The sequence below is a fragment of the Bradysia coprophila genome, unplaced genomic scaffold (genome assembly GCF_014529535.1).
Source record: "Bradysia coprophila strain Holo2 unplaced genomic scaffold, BU_Bcop_v1 contig_232, whole genome shotgun sequence".
Classification (NCBI taxonomy): Eukaryota; Metazoa; Arthropoda; class Insecta; order Diptera; family Sciaridae; genus Bradysia; species Bradysia coprophila.
In genome coordinates, this window is record NW_023503493.1 from 11,059,670 (window position 1) to 11,077,490 (window position 17,821).

At 36.9% G+C, this 17,821-nt stretch overlaps 2 protein-coding genes across 5 annotated transcripts; one reads left to right on the top strand and one right to left on the bottom strand.

Moving 5' to 3' along the window:
- Positions 1–6,397: 6,397 nt before the first annotated feature.
- Positions 6,398–11,393, top strand: LOC119076588 (nucleolin). Of its 4 annotated transcripts, none has more exons than XM_037183427.1 (6): positions 6,398–6,660; positions 7,115–7,179; positions 9,919–10,137; positions 10,200–10,323; positions 10,400–10,497; positions 10,574–11,393. In XM_037183427.1, exons 1-6 carry the CDS (start codon positions 6,618–6,620, stop codon positions 10,802–10,804), a joined length of 780 nt encoding a protein of 259 aa, XP_037039322.1. In that variant the 5' UTR covers positions 6,398–6,617; the 3' UTR covers positions 10,805–11,393. The 4 variants fall into 4 exon arrangements, with proteins under 4 accessions (XP_037039322.1, XP_037039325.1, XP_037039326.1 ...); XM_037183430.1 differs by having other exon boundaries at positions 6,411–6,660; positions 10,212–10,323; XM_037183431.1 differs by having other exon boundaries at positions 6,411–6,660; positions 9,922–10,137; positions 10,212–10,323.
- A 2,155-nt stretch (positions 11,394–13,548) lies between these two features.
- LOC119076586 (pyridoxal kinase) lies at positions 13,549–17,393 on the bottom strand. Its single transcript, XM_037183425.1, has 6 exons — positions 16,919–17,393; positions 15,893–15,992; positions 15,668–15,814; positions 15,319–15,594; positions 15,065–15,259; positions 13,549–13,915 (listed from the first exon to the last, which is right to left on the bottom strand). The coding sequence occupies exons 1-6, from the start codon at positions 17,111–17,113 to the stop codon at positions 13,803–13,805; spliced, it is 1,026 nt and encodes a 341-aa protein (XP_037039320.1). The 5' UTR covers positions 17,114–17,393; the 3' UTR covers positions 13,549–13,802.
- Between the last annotated feature and the right edge of the window lie 428 nt (positions 17,394–17,821).

Below are 17,821 nucleotides of genomic sequence, written 5' to 3' on the forward strand. Positions count from 1 at the left end.
GGGAAATATTCCAGTTTAGGCAAAAGTTAGGACCAAGATGTACATGATCCTCGTTTTTGCAAACGTCTCTTTTACGCATTAATAAACATGTATTTATATGTATATGAAAATCCAACTACGCACTAGGTCTAGGTGTAAATAAATCACTATTAGATTTATATAGATATTCAAATTTATGAAATGTTTAATTCGAATTACAATTCAGACGCTTGATAAGAAAATAGCTATTCCCTCTACCTGGTCGATTGCTTATTTTGTATAAATGGATAAATCTAACAATGGAATTATTAACAAAATATTGAATTTTGCACCTGTACTAAAATTTAATTTAAAGATTGGTATATCGTAATTGCTCAAGTTTCATTTAATGGTCACCAAATATTTCGACTGTAATTCACAGTCATTATCAATGGTTGTTGACTGGAATTAACAAAAAATTAGTTACAAAAGTTGTCCTAAGCTTACATAAACATCATCATCATACCCTATGTGTTAAACAATTACATTGTCTTCGTCATAGTACGTTCTCATTCTAATTCTGATTTTTACGTGTGTGTTCATTCTGAAATCAATTATGGCGGTTGATTAAAAACAATAATCTATGAATCTATAATGAATCTATAATCTATGAATTGGGTCAAGAACTTAACAGGCAAAGATATTCCGGTAACAGTGCAAAACATCCTTGGATTAGGAGAGAAATTCAACTTGCCAACAGCCAACGATAAAGCACCAAGTAAAGACATTATTGCCAGTCTTGAACCAACGATACAAAAAGTTGAAAACGTTGATGAAAGAAGTGAGCTAAGAAACAGACTCTGCAACATCTTGACGAACCACGAAAAAAGGAGGACAAAGAAATCAACGTTTGACACTATCTTACAACGACAAGTAAGAACGACTAAAGAGTTTTTGAAAAATAACCAAGAAATCTTAGTAGTTAACGCTGATAAAGGTAATGTCACCGTCCTGATCAAGAAAGAAGATTACGTGAATAAAATGTTGATACTACTGAATGATAAGAAAACGTACAACGTTTTACCAGATGATCCAACCAAAAAGATACAAGCGAAATGTAACCGGCTAATTTCCAATTGGAAAAAAGAAAACTATATAACCAAGTGGGAAGCTAGAAAACTCAGCAGATATAATTCGGTCATTGGAAAAATGTATGGACAAATCAAAATCCATAAACTAAACGAACCAATACGTCCAGTAGTAGCATCAATCGACACACCAACGTATAATCTTTCTAAAATGTATGCGAATATCCTGAAAAATGTAACTGGCAAAACGAGAAGATCGATTAAAAATGCATCTGACTTCAAAGATAAACTCAAGAATATTAAGTTACCAGATGGATACGTGCTTGCATCATTAGACGTGGTATCATTATTCACCAAAATTCCCAAAGAAATGGTATATGAGGCCATAGACAAGAAATGGTTTCTGATGAAGAAACACACAACATTACCAAAGAACGAATTTATGAAGGGAATTAGGATGGTAATGGAAAACTGTACGTTCAGCTTCGATAACATTTTTTACGAACAAATATTCGGTTCACCGATGGGCTCTCCAATGAGTCCAGTATTAGCAGACCTGGTAATGGAATCACTTGAAGAAGAGTCAATCAAAAAATTGACTTTCAGGGTTCCATTTTACTCAAGATTCGTAGACGATTGTATAACATCATGCCCAGCAAAAAAAATACAGGAATTGATGAACACATTTAACGACTACGACAAAAACAAGGATATTCAATTCACCATCGAAGTGGAAACAGATAAAAAATTAGCATTTTTGGACCTGCTGCTAATTAGAGATGAGATTGGGTTCATCAAAACGAATTGGTACCATAAAGACACATGGTCTGGAAGATATCTCAACTACCATTCCAAATTACCATTTAGCTACAAACGCAACACCATATCAATCCTAGCTGACAAAATTCTCAAATTAGCAGACAGTGATTTCCATACATCGAATTTCAATTTATTGAAAGAAACGCTCAAACAAAATGGGTATCCAGAAAAGTTAATTGATAAAAGTATTGAACGTGCGAGAAATAAAACTACAAACAACTTTAATAGTGACAAAACAGACAAGAAATATGTGGCCATACCGTACGTACAAGGCGTTTTTGAAAGAATCAAAAAAGCTTTTAATAAACATAATGTGACAGTGGTAGGCAGAGGTGATCATAATTTTAAAAAACTTTTATTTTCCCAAATAAAAGATAAAGTGCCGAAGATGATACAGTCCAATCTTATCTACAAAATTAAGTGTTCCTGTGGACTTGTGTACATTGGACAAACTCTACAATATCTAGAAAAACGTATATCCAACCACCAATATCACATCAGGATAAAAGACAATAAACATAGTGCGCTGTGTGAACATGTAATCAACACTGAACATGTAGTAAATTGGGATGAGGTGGAAATCTTACACCGTGAATGTAAGCAAAAAACAAGAGATGTGTTAGAGATGATACATATAAAGACCACACCTAATACTATCAATAAGCAAATCGAGTGTAAATACCTCTCGAATGTCTACAACCACGTATTGCATGTACCGATAAGCAGTGATGATATGTTACCCGACGTAACGCCTGCCTGTGATAATTAATTTGACTGAACGACCGTGTTTTTAATAATTCTTTTTATAAACTTTAATCTAAAAGTACAAGTCTCATAAGTTATTTTAGTGTGTGTCCATGCTTAGTTGAAATGTTGAACCCGATGTAATTAGTGAGATAATTCAAGATGTAATTGATGTAATTGAACGATTCATAGATTATTGTTTTTAATCAACCGCCATAATTGATTTCAGAATGAACGCACACGTAAAAATCAGAATTAGAATGAGAACGTACTATGACGAAGACAATGTAATTGTTTAACACATAGGGTATGATGATGATGTTTATGTAAGCTTAGGACAACTTTTGTAACTAATTTTTTGTTAATTCCAGTCAACAACCATTGATAATGACTGTGAATTACAGTCGAAATATTTGGTGACCATTAAATGAAACTTGAGCAATTCCGATATACCAATCTTTAATTTACAATTGCTGCTCATTACCTACGAGAATAAAATTTAATTGTTTCTGAGTCAGTTGTGAGTAAGTAAAATTTAACGTGATATATGCCACAGCTCCGTTTCTAGCATGAACCAGAGAGATGCTAATTTGACGACTGGGTCGTTTCGACGGATAGAGGGATTATGTCGAATGATTTTAAAATTGGTTGAGAGAAAATGTATTGAATTCTCTCTCAAAAACCCAACTGTCATTCGACATATTCCCTCTATCCGTCGAAACGACCCAGTCGTTATATTAGCATCTCTCTGGCATGAACATAAAAAATATTCGGAGGCTTTTGCAATCAAAATAGGCTTTGCATTGCATGTTTTCTTGGTGTGAATAAGAACACACACATATGCAATCGTACATGCATACATATTTGAAAATTTGGAGGCTTTTTGACTTTGGAAAAATGAGTGTTCGTGCTAGAAGCAGTGTTATGTACGTAATACGCCCATAATTAGATCGAGATTGGCTTGTTCGGTAAATGTTTTGTATGTAGATGGAAGCACAGGGTTTCGGTGGGTTTAGAAATTCAGTCTCTCTATGTTGCCCACATTGCAATGTCAAACATATGTACAAGGTCTTCAATTTGTGCTGAGTGACGTCCTTTTTCACTAAGCGATCAGCGTAACCTCTCAAATAAAATATCTTGAAATTGTCAATAACGTGTGGTAACTTGTAAAAACAAAAATCAGAGCCCACCAGAAACCGATGGCGATCCGCTTGTCAACGGACAATACATAAACAAATTCCTTAATCTATTACTTCTAGCTCATTAATTTTTGCGAGCGATAAATTCAATATAGCTCTTCAAAATGAATATTTAGGTGTGCTAATACTGAATATTTAGGAAAATGTTGTTTTGAAAATAATAGAGAAATGTAATAGGTTTTTCTCTCAGACTATTACTTTTTAGTACGTTTTGTCTTGTGTCACTGAATTATTTTTTCATGAACAAACTTCACTGGTGTGACATTTTATGGGAATGAATCAATGTGAAGTTGTTACACAAAAAATAGTCCAGTGAGAGTGAAGTACTATACAAAAAATGTGGCGCCTGTACAGGCCAACAGACTAGGCGAATACTCTAATAGATACTGTCTAATGTCAAAATTTGTATTTCGTCTAAACAAACTCACCTTCAGCATCCGAAACATTCGTGGCAAACATGGACAAGATTTCTTTCCTGTGTGCAATTGTTGGATGAAAGACGGCGTCACGGTGAATTTATAAGCAGCTGACGATAAAATGGCGGATTTCATACAAAAATTCACCTACTTTGACGATTACCGTCTAATAAAATGGCGACCTGTGTGACCTCCCCAAAGTTTACAGCCTTGAATTTTGTTTCTGTTAAGTTGCTATTTTCATATAAACTTAGTAGCACCTAGTAGCGACTCAATGGCGTAATGGTTAGCACGTTTGCTTTCCAATATTCGATTGAGTTGTCAGTGTCGGTGGTTCGAGCCTCAACCAGGCCAAATTCGGAATTCACGTTAAGCATGTGGTCCCTAGTGTTAGGTCATTACAATACCATGTAAAAGTACTGTAGGAGCTCGCCTCCTACTCTATCATGAATCACAAATCACACATGTAAATGTTTGTACGCTCATCTTATCCCTATACTTGTAAATAGAGATTCATTCCATTACCGGCACTCGAGTCAATCAACACGCAATAAATATTCGTCCTGTAAAGTCTTCTGTGTTTCAATTATTTGATAAAGGCACAGCCTTTACATTGGTGACCCCGACGTGTGAATAATTAAATTACTTTGGGCACGATAAAGAAACTTAAAATTGCAGTGTAAAAACAGTGAAACGGACTAGCAAATAAAGTTTTTATCCGATCACAAAACAACGGAATTACGTAATTGCGAAGAACATTAAAAATTTTGGCGCAATATACGAGCGTCATTCATTATCACCGTTGGAACCAAGCATTGTTCATCAAATACAAAAGACACTAAACTTTAATAAAATTTTGTACGTCTGAGTGAGCGGTATAAATTATAAAATTTGGCCGAGAATAAATTCAGTCCGTGTTAGTTTGGTTGTGCTAACGATCCGTGTAGTCCAGTCACATCGATAGCAAACAATTGTTCGAGCCGAAAATCTAACTGTTCACAGAGGAGTAGAGAACGCGGTGATGGAATCAAAGCCAAACGTATATTCATGGTCAATCAACGCTCGATTCAAGTTATAATTTCTACAAACTGGAAATTGGAAGAGAGAAACAACCGTTACCATGAAATACATACAAAATCATTCTACAAGCAGCGAGGCCGACAACGAGCCAGCAAATTCATTCGACAAGCAGCGAGGCCGACAACGAGCCAGCAAATTCATTCGACAAGCAGCGAGGCCGACAACGAGCCAGCAATTCATTCGACAAGCAGCGAGGCCGACAACGAGCCAGCAAATTCATTCGACAAGCAGCGAGGCCGACAACGAGCCAGCAAATTCATTCGACAAGCAGCGAGGCCGACAACGAGCCAGCAATTCATTCAACAAGCGGAGAAGGTCTGGAATTTCCAAATACTCCACGGAAATTATGAAACAACATAAAGGATTTTTGGAATTTTCGAGAACACTGTCCTACCGCCAGAAATCAATAGTGAATCAAATAACGGTTCAGTGAAGTGATATAGCGATAATTGTTCGCAAAGTTTGTTTATAGTAAAATTAATTTAAGGCCGATGGGATAATAGTCTTGATTTTTTGAATTTTTAATTAAATTGAGTTTTTTTTAACGAAGAATTTCGAAAAGGTAATAATTTTGCTAATTTTAATTTTTTTCTTCGAATTTAAAATCAAAATTTTCTTAAGAGGGGAAGTAATGTAGGAGCTCGCCTCCTACTCTATCATGAATCACAAATCACACATGTAAATGTTTGTACGCTCATCTTATCCCTATACTTGTAAATAGAGATTCATTCCATTACCGGCACTCGAGTCAATCAACACGCAATAAATATTCGTCCTGTAAAGTCTTCTGTGTTTCAATTATTTGATAAAGGCACAGCCTTTACAGTACCTTCACTAGCTATAGCAGCAAATGGTAGCCGAATCTGTCACTTAAAATGTGTCTTCCCGGCTGAACAATAACCATATGCTTTTATTATTATTATTATTAGCATGTATATGCACGAAGGTATCTTTCCTCTTAATCCACATTGTGCAGTCAGTCTACCAAATTCCTGATTACATTATAAATTGAATTAGAGCGCTATGTGCTGGCTTCATTATTAACGAATCTGCATGACCGACAATTAAACGAATCGTCCAAATTCCATTTTGATGGCGTCTCTGCATTAGTTCAGTTCGTGTTTGTCATCGAAGAGAAGAAGAAGAGAATATTACTCGCTGTGATCGAAAGAAAGTGTGGAATAATTTTTACAATAAATTTGACCACCGAGAAAAAAATTCAATTTAATTGAACTCCAAAGCATTTGGTTCAGCTCCAAAATAAATCAGTCGTTTTAGATTCTCAAGCAGTGAAACGTATAAAGCTACAAATCATGAGAAATCGCACGGAATTGGTAACAAATACACTGGCTTCAGGTACATGGAGTTTTTTTTCTTCAATGGCGTTGTTTTCTTGTTCAAACTGATGCCATTGCTACTTTGAATGCCTAACCTCAATTTCGGAAAATTGCAATATACAGTCCATGGCGGTTGTATTTTACCGACAAATTATGATTTATTCGTTGCGGATGATGATGTATACCGGGCAGAATAGTTTTCGTTTTATTTTGCGAACCGTTGGTTTCGGCATTTTCGAATCAAAGTGGCTATAATTCGCCGGTTTATATGTGTATACCGTACCAGCCACCACAACGATTGATGTATATACATATATATACGATGATTGTTGTTGTTATTTAGTAACGGACTTTGACGCAAATATTCGGTTTGAGGTTATGGTCATAGATTGCATTGGCGATCTTGATTTGCAGTGTTGCAACTGTGTCCAAAGCGAAGAGTAATTGAGAAAACGCAAATTATTTTTCCGCAGAAAATGAAGAGGAGCCATCAGACTTGGACGATTCCGAGGAAGACTGGAAACCAGCTGAGAAAAAGGTAAAGTTTTTGTGCTTCTTTCCGATCTTTCAATTATACCGAATCTTCGACCATAACGGTTGCATGTGGTTGCATGTTTACCAAAACTAGTTGATTTAGTTGAAGTGGACTGCGGTGCCACGCGCGCGCTTTATTTGCCCGGTGTATTCGAATTCGTTATGTAAAAATTGATAATTCAGCTATGTCAAATACGCTAGTTTCCCCACTTGTGTCTTGACTGTGACGAATGCGTCAGCAAAACAATTCTGACAATTTTGTTGAGCGCAAATTCCGCAGAGATCTACTGCGTTTGAATGTCGTTGAGGCTTTGAATTGTTTCTTTTGTTTGTGTTCACCTACGGCCAGGCGTCCCACTTGTCCGAAATGTCCGAAATTTTACACATTTGTCCGAAATTGTCCGAAATGTCCGAAATGTCCGAAATATTCTTCAAGAGCTGACCAGAATTAGATATATAAACCTATAAAAGTCTCATTTTCAAAAAAATTGCCTGCGGTGCGCTTCACAGAATTTTTAATTGAACTTTCAGTCTATCAATACTTTGTCCCTAAATTTTTATTCACTTGACTGTAAGTCATATGGGTCTTTATGGCAGAAAATACCGGAAAATGTATCGCGATCACCAATGACATAATAGTGGGATAGACAGGAATTACGTAGACGAAATCGTGAAGCAAAAGTAAACTCTGTGTAATATCGAGTGTAATATACATTTGAGACACACACTTACACATTCCACTTAATTTTGACAATTTGGTGAAACTGTTGCAGACTTTTCGAAATTAACTTGAACCACTTTAAACAAAAATTCTTTTATTTGCTGCAACTATCAATTTCGCACAAACTGGTCACTACCTCATTACACAATTTTCCAACACATTTTTTAATTTTTAAAAAGAAATGTCCCGAAATTTTAATACTGACGATGCTGACACTTTTATTATGCGTGACTACTGAAAGTGAAATAAATTCAGCCAACTGATTGAATTCTCCGATCGTCAAGATTTCTACTAAAAAATTATTCGATCGAAAAGTAGAAAATCACAAAACTAGTTCAATTTTGGGGACAGTGATAGATTGTTTACATGAAATATAAATTTCAGTTCGATAAATATTTAATTTTAGAAGAAAGAAATGCTTTAATACCAATTTCGAAGAAAGAGTGAAAATGCAAATTTCCTTCGCGCCCACATTTCAAAATATGTACGAAAATACGTAAGTACCATAAATTTAAGGTACTCACACACACTACTGAATATTTCGTATTTGCTTTTGCTTCAGCGCTTGAACAAAATATTTACATAGAAGGCCTGTCTATCCCACTATTATGTCATTGGCGATCACTATAATTGAAAATTATGTGGAAATATGACGTTAAATATGAAACGTTAAATGTGTTTGTGTAATATTTTTTTAACTTGAGTAAATCTAAATCGATTTTCAAAAACGATTTGTTCGAAGGAGAACTGAATTCCTCAGGTCAAGTTTTTAAATGGGCGTTATCAGCTCAATGGTCTGGGAGTAGTTCTCGAAAAACCGATATGCTCATTGTTTCTTTTCCTATGGAACACGATAACTAACTCAGCTAATTCAGCTAACTTTCTAGACCTGGTTTTCATTCAAAGAAGCATTTCCTCAAAAAAAAAAATTTCCTGTTTTTCTGATTATGGTACTCGGGGGCATAATGTTACAATTCTTCCTTCGAGTGAAAATCAATAAATCAATATTAAAATAATAATATAACGAGTGAGCACATCTTTGCTGACTCCAATATCTTTTTTAAGCATTTTTTCAGTAAAGTCGACATTAAAAAATTTCGAATAGAAGGGAGAATATGATCGAATTTTTGAAGTAATAGTAGGAAAAGTAGACAAAAATTCCAACAGGTTGAATGGAAACTAATTACAAGATTCGCCTGTGGCGCATCGAAATTCTGGAAAAAGAATCAAAACTTTAACCTTGCTTGTGATCATTATTTCTTCCATCCTTCGATGAAATACATGCAAATGATGTAGGTCGACGAAGGAAGTGTATTGACTAAAAACCACATAATTGAGGAAATTATTCTATGCGAGGAAAATGTATTTCTCAGCATTTGTCCAAAATTTGAGGAACGTATTCAACCTGGTTTTATTTAAACATACAGTCTCGCTAGGTTGAAATACGACATGTTTCTGATTAGGGAGTTGTGGTTTGTAATTGAATTCACAAGAATTTCGTTTGACAAATGAAGATCTGGATTTCTGTTTTCTGAATTTTTATACTTAAATACCAAATCTAGATTTTCGTTTGTTAGACGAAATTTATATGGGATCTATTACAAACCCTTACCTCAGAAACATGTCAGATCAGCGACTGTATTCAGCCTTTCACCTTTCCGGTGAGATGCATTAGTTAACCTACATCTTTAACACTATCTTTTCGTGAAGGTTTCGAGTCCTCTATTCAGGTGTATGATCAGTACAGCTACAGGTCATGTCAAAGTATACTTTAAAAAAAATCTCATCTCATATAAAGCCTTAGAATTTGTTGGTGGAATGGACTTAAATGACTTACAGACTTTTTCTAATGCGTAACTTTAGTGGAAATTAGAAAAAAAATGTCCGAAATTTTTGCAGAAAATGTCCGAAATTTTTATGAATTGTCCGAAATGTCCGAATTTCGGACAAGGCAAAATTTGGTGGGACGCCTGCCTACGGCCTTCGAGAAATTAAATTAATTTCGGAAAAATTGATTTTCAGAAGGGCGGACCCGGTAAAGTAACAAAAGCTAGTCCAAAGGCTGCCCCGAAACGCAAATCGGCTGGTCCAAAGAGTACAAAGCGACCGGCGGCGAAAAAGTCCAAAAAAGACGATTCTGAAGAGGAGGACGAAGACGAGGAAGAGGACGAGTCCGAAGAGGAATTGGACGACGACGAAGAGGAAGAAGAGAGTAACGACGGAAAAACGCCAAAGAAGGCGGTAAGTTGACCGATTTTCGGTTCGCAGAAACAACGTTAGCAATTGACTGTTACAATTTCCAGACACCTCAAAAGAAGACAAAATCGTCGCTCAATGCCAAAGGCTTTCCGGATAAGGATGGGAAGTTCGATTTATACATTTTCAAAAACGATTTGTCAAAGGACTTCAAAAATGATCCGAAACTTTGTAAGTATATCGAAGGCGGGTGCGCTCGACGACCGGACAGTTTTCGCTAACGTCTGTGTTTTTCCATTCAAATCAGGTATGTGGCGTCGAGATGGATCGAGTCTACTGCAGAAATATCTTAAAGCACAAGACGACGACAATGACAAGGACATTTTATTCAAAGCCTCGTCAGTGGTAAGTCGATTTTCTTTCTCGTTGAGACGATCTGTGACCGAAAGCTAAACGAAATCATCCCATTTTCCGATTGCAGTATTCCTGTTGGGAGGAGAAACGCAAACACGATTTCTTTGAGATCAAAGTTCAGTGTGTCGGTGATAAGAAAGACGGTGTGGTGAAAGTACTTGACGTTGAAGAATTAACGAAATTCGCATTGGAAGATCGTCCAATGATCGATACGGGCATCAATGAGGAGGATGGCGGCGATGGCGAAGAGAACGAAGAGGATGAGGACGAAGGCGACGAGCCGGAAGATGAAGAGTAAGCCGAGTAAAACCGGGTTTGCTCGACGAAACAGTAAAACACCTCCCACCCCGCAAGCATTTTGTTTTTCATTCGAGTCTTTTTTTTTGAACTTTTTTTTTCAATTTCACAAAACCAATTTTGGTTTGACAATATATTCAAAGACAAATCTGAATGTGTGAGAGATTTCAGCGTTACGTTTATCGTTGTTCAGTAATTTCACTACACAGAAAACCGAATCGTTACGAGAGAAATCGACGCCACTTTAGATTGTAAGAGAAATATTTTGGGATTTTTACCGGGAAAAATTTTAAACTTTTAAAAAAATGAGAAATTTTTACCCAGACTGTCACTAAATGCTTGATATAAATATTGAATTCCATGTTCGTTCGTTGACGTATAAATATAGAAAAGTAAAAATTTAAACAAAATGTAAAATCAGCTCTTAAGGGACACATTAATTAGGCAGCGTTACATTCACAGAAAACAAACAAACAAAAAAAAGCAAACTGAGAAACTGAACGAATCAAGAAGAAAATGTACAATTTGACACTCGACATGTAATATTTTATGTTCAAATTTGTAATTGCGATTGTGAATTCAATTTAAATCTAAAAACAAATAAAAATCTTAATATGGACAGAAGTGTGTTGCTTTGGCGTATATGGTCGTATATAACACTTTTCCGTCATAAAGAGCCATTCCTACTGAGAACAAAGTTTGACGCTCGACCACTTAAGACGAAATGGAAGTCATAAGTTTACAACGGGCAGATAATGACTTTCGCACAGTTGATTTGGCATAGCCCTCATAGTCGAGACTAGCATGGGACATAAATCTTACCAAGCAGCCAAGAATTTTCGTCTGTTTCAAAACTTTGGCAGAACACATTGTATGAATAGTATGTAAATATTCAGACCTATGGCGACTAGATTATGTTTGAGATTCCACTAGTGAAGCACAAATACAGATCCTCTGTTTCCAGCTGCATGCCTTGCTTCTATAATCATGGAAATTTTACGGTTTTTGATAAGAAGTCACTAAGGCACTTTCATGAACTATCAAATACCCGAAGGCGCGAACTCTGAGGTCGGACATGGAATAGCTATTTGTAGGCAGGTTGGAAATTGAATTTCGAAAATTTGTTCACCCGAGAGAATGTAAATTCCAACTTTTCTCCCGAGGTTAACAACGTTTTTCACAACAAAGGCTTCCGAAGTTTAAGCGGAGGGGAGAAAATACCTATTTTCTCGCCTGCTTGATGAAAATAATGTTTTCTTCCCGGCAACCGAGTCAAAATGTCCCTTGACCTTAATACTGAATTCACCGTCTATACATTTCCCAGCGCTTTGTTCAGCGAAGGACTAATTTCCCGGTATCTAAATTATTTACGAAAAAAATTCCCGGTAACCTTATTATCACTAAGGATGTGTATACCAGTGTTAACTGTGCGAAAGGTGCGAAATGTATGCGATTCGATCTCTCAACTCTCTCGAATTGGCATTGCCCTCATAGCACAACTGAAGTTAGTTCTGCGGAAATCTCTCTCCGTTAACGTTATTATACACCAGCTCGAACCTCGAACCCTTTAGATGCTAAATAGTGAGTGAGATCTCATCATAGATCCAGAACTCGTACTGGCGTTGTCGTCACTCATCGGACGGCGGATTGGTGTAATATTGGAAGACTTTGCCAATTGAGAAACAGTTGTTTGACTACATTTGTTTAGGGCTCTTTACCTAACGAGGGTAATGTATACCTAAAGCCGTCACATGCCGTAGAAAATTGGTGTCAAAATGAAGGTATTGGATCCGTTTGAAATTTAAGAATGAATTTGCGAAATCTTCATCCAGCTTATATCAAAATGAAATTCAAGCCACATCCGATCCGAATGATCCATGGCTCTATAGAATCGATAGTCTCCCCTGACAAGTTTGTGGAACAACTTTTTTCTGGTTGTCTTTTTATTTTTGGCAGTGGAGTTGTAAAAGTGAGCTGTGTCACATGTTGAAAAATATTTATTTGTGAACTCAAAGTTGAATTATTTCGCCAATAAACAGACGATTTATTTGGAAGTGTGCAGGTTTGTAGTGCTTAGAAAGACGCTGCGATACATACCCAGAAAAGGTCGAAAAGTCCGTGCGTGGAAGCGCTAGACATCGAAAATCAGTATATGGTTTTCGGTTTCGGAATCTCTTGGACAGCAGCGACCAAACAAGTTTGACAATGGATAGTAGAGAGTAGTCCACCAGGAGCCCAACGATACTACGGAAGCCGTTAGCCGTCGCTGTCCAAGGTTGTGACAGGAAATTAAGAAAATTTGACTACGCCGGAGAACTTCTAAGGGCTCATCTGTCGCCATAAAGCAACTAAAGAACGAAAAACATAGTGGTAACGAGGTCTGCTATCTCCTACACTGTCGATACCATCTCCAATGCTGACGACTTCATCCATGGTTTGTGAGGCAAATGATGACCACTGTCCATACTGTAGAAAAAGTCGTGTCATGACGCAAATTGTTTAAGTAAGTTATCCCCGTCCAAAGGCATCGAAAAATTGTTATGAAATTCTCGTTCTTACAGAGAAATCGTGAATGAACTGAAAAAGAACCCGTGAGTAGAGTGGACTAATCGCCACTACGTTAGATATTACACAAACACCGCTACATCGTGTTGGAAAAATGCTTCAGTCCGTGACGATGTCTGGCATATGCTTGATTCATTGGGTCATTGTCAGCGTAACCAAAAGATAAATTAAACAATTTGCTAAGCACCACACAAGAGTCGTTTATTAATAGTTTCTTGGGGGTACAAAGTATGCATACACCAGCAATGATAAAATAACAATTTTATTGTCCAGCCACATTAAGACATTCTCTTCGTTTTTTTTTTTTTGGTTTCAATGACATCAACAACGAGCGATAATACTTAAAAAGTAGTTTTGTGGTTTCCGTTTTTACAGAATGTTAGTTGTACTGTACACGGTATGAACACATCGTATCACACCAACACAATTGATCACTAATGTTCCGGTTTCGCCACCAACGTCACCTGTGGCCTTTCGATATCGTTTTTGCTTTGTACCAGTTTTAATTCCCGATGCCTCGATTCGATTTTGCCGGCTCGGACGAGATCTGTAAGGTAAAAATGTGTTTCAGTGCAAAGTGCAAGAGATGCTGTACAGTTAAAGAAAATTTAGTATCTGGGTTTTCCAACGTTCTTCATCTGATTTTTAACCCACAACTAATGAATTCTAAAAAAGTATCTGACTTGACCTGAACTGAACTTGGTTCCATTCAAGGTAATTCTTTCAGGTTGCCTGAATTGTTCGCACAAATTCTCCAATTCGGGTCAGGTCAAAAATGTTCAAAGGTTGAGATGTTTTCAACGGGTTCAGGTTCCTGAAACCCGACTTGCTGCAGGGATTGAAACCCGACTTGCTACATTGATGCTGCAGGGAAGGCTGACTCTCTGTACATCTGCTATATTTTTAGTCAAAACTCTCGTGGATCTGCTCGCACCAAGCAGTGCGTATACGCTAGCTGTAGGTCTTTCCAAGGCCGACATTCGTACAACATTACAATAATTTTAAATAATTTTTTCTTGAGGTTTTGCCGAAAAACTGTTTTCGGTACACTCCTCTGACATGTCTTTACTTTTGAACGCTTTTCAAAGATTTTTTTTCGAAAGTGAAAGATTCGTGTTTGCTAGAATTGAAAGACGAATCCAACGAGCTATCAGCCATTAAGATCGGAGACCGCTTGTTCCCCAATCGACTAAAGTCTTGGCGATATGACTCTTAAAAACGTCTCTGGAAGGACTTCTTCCTGACACATCTTGAATATACTCAACTCATCGACAATTTTGTTCGGTTGATTTGACTTTCTGTGAGCCTTATTTCACAAGCTCCCTCCTAAATACGTTAGACAGAACATAAATTAACCAAAACTAACCGAAAAGGATTTTTGGTAAATTTCGGTAATTTTCGGCAAATTTCGGTAATTTTCAGTAATAAAGCTCTGAATTATATGCCCTGTCACCTACGATTTCGATTACACATAAGGACAAAGCAAGTCAGCACTCGATAAGAACCCAGCCAATTCAACTTTCAAAAACCTAGAACCCAAAGATTCCAAAGAATCCTAAATCCTCAATTATTAGACCAGATATGGTTTCTCCTGGTGCAGTCAAATGTTTCCCTGTTACCATGTGACCTCAATTCGCAATGCTTTTAAGAAACGATAAAACACTTCGCTTGTACTCATTAAAAAAAAAATCCTCACCACTTGGCATTGCTGCAATAGTGTTCGAAATGACAGCCTGAAGCGATGCAATTGTATTCTCGAATGCTACTTGTAAATTGGCCGATAAGCTGCTATGAGCTAAAAATAGCGACGCGAACAAATCACCAGTGCCGGTGAAATTGATTCCATTGCCTTGTTTCGGAATTGATAGCGAAAACAGTTGCCGTTGCTTATCTAGATAGACGGATGATTGTGATGCGTCATTTCAGCCACAAATAACCGAGATAGCATACCTTTCGTTTGATGACTTAAAAACGCAAGTAATTGATCGGGCGTTCCCAAACTGGTCGACGACAAAGCTACCGTGTTCACACCCCGTTCATGAAACCAATTCAACGATTTCAGCGTGTCCTCTTTGGTTTTGATATTTTCATGTCCGGTTAACAGTTCCATTTCGTACTGGTTCGGGGTGCATATGTCGGCCAATGGAATGATTTCATCACGATAGATTGGCAGAAGTGTCTTCGGCACGTACATTTCACCATTGTCGCCCATTACCGGGTCACAGACTATAGGCGAAAATTAATTGGCGAATTAGGAAGATTTGATCGTGGAATGGTCATTCTAAAAAGTCTGCCTTACCGTACACGATATTCGGATTCACTTCCCGCAGTTTCCGAACGATATCGGCGATTTTTCTCAGAAATTGATCGTTTCCAATGTAACCAGTGAGTAGATGGGTGTAATTGTCCAGTAAATTGTTTTGTACGAGGCCGGCGAATACATCGTCTGCATTATATAGAAATCGATGTGTCAAGTAAATACACACCCTTGAAGGAGAACATTAAAACGGAAGCTAGAAATTACCCAATTGTTTCTCGTCCAGCACCTGTCCTTTGATGAACTTGTAGCCGGTGTGGTTCGAGAATTGTACCGAATTTATTGCATCCACTTCGAACCCGAGGACCTTTCGGATGGAAAGAAAAATATTTTTTTTGTGTTAGGTTGGTTTAGCTATATAATGTCTTCGAACGGATTGAGAATCGCATGGTAGTCGATCAATTGGGGTTCCTTACTAGAACGCTTCACTTGCTTGAACATATCTTCGAACCCTAATTTTTCTTATCGCTAAACTAAAGCGTTCTGTAAGTGCACGGACTCCCTGCGGACCTGGCTCACTTATGCTATATCCTACCTACTTAAAGGGAATATTCACCAATTGGATTGATTCACTGAATGTAAAACTGTTATTTGTGAAATTTATGAACTTGATGAAATTATGATTTTTCAAAATTTCACAAATTTCGTGAAATTTTCCAAAGATTCGTTAAATTTCACATAATTTCGTGAAATTTCGGTAAGTCTCTCAAATTTCGTTAAATTTCACAAATATTAGGCCGTGGCACTGAATGAATTTTCCTGCTATTGTACGAATTGAACGTACATCACCACGAAAAGACTCAATAGACGACAGCTAAAATGAGAAACTCACTAAGAACCTTGGATTCGTTTAGCACAATGAAAGCGAAAGACTAAATACGTTTTCAATTAAAAATTGTCGAACGACCTTCACCAATAATTTGGTGTTTCACTTCGAAATAATTATCTGGATCATTCATTTTCACGATCCAGAATCCTTGATACCAAGAAGCTCCAACAGTTCGCATATAGTCCATATGTTCACCGCAAAAGCATTGATTTATGTAGGTTGAATAGTGTGAGCCTTATAGTGATACTAATCGGTTATTATTGAACTGATTGAATTGAAGGCCATCAATTTTTTGTATTTTTTTTCTTAGTTTGACTTAGATATGAATCTCAATAACTACAATCCACTTGATCAGCTCAAGACACAAGACATGTAGATGTAAGGAGAAATTTATGAGAACTTACTTGTAGTGGAAATGTAGCACTTTTGTTTCCCACATAGCCATGTACGACATGACTTTGTATCGACAGCACACGATATGATTTATCACTCATGATTTTATGATTTTTACCAATGTAACGAACACTTTTAATTAATGACGAACAATTCGTCGGAAAATTGTTGCCTACTCGTCGATATAAACTGTTCAAAAGACTCATGACAAGTGAGGATATATGGTTACAAAAAAAAATTAAACTAAGCAAAATTTCAAATCATAAAAAAATCAACAATTCATTCAACACAATTGTCTTAGACGTGTAATTAAGTGTACAGCTGAGCTGGTGTGTGTAAAGTGTAAATAGATTAAACGTTATCAGCAGATTTGTTTGATTGACTCTTAATTAGTCAAACAAGCATGTTGTTGCTTCAAGAATTATTTATAAATTTAAAGAAAAATAAATATTCAAGAAGTCATGGAACTGTCATGCCTGTTAATCTCTCCCTCTCACACATTTTCTGATAAGATATATTTACACCTCTCTTCGATGCATGATAAACACATACGGAGCGCATAAAAAATCGTAAATGTTGAGATTGGACGCGTTCAATTCCACGAAATTGAACGTTTTTCTGCGCGAACAGTGTGAATTGAAGAATAGTTATTTGTTTGCAGAAGGGACAATTTCATCAAGGGCGAGGTTTTTGGTGTGTAATTTCGCTCGAGTTGGAATTTCCTATTTCTCCCAGAGGTGAACAGTGTTCACTGTACACAACGTTCTTCATACGTGCATGTTGTGCCTAGTGTGACTAGGGATAAAAAGATGGAAAGTAGAGTTTTCGTGTGTTGATCCCAGGTCAGCAAACACACGAAAACGAGACTTTTCCTCTTTTTATCCCGAGTTATGTACTGGATTTTACATGCTGAG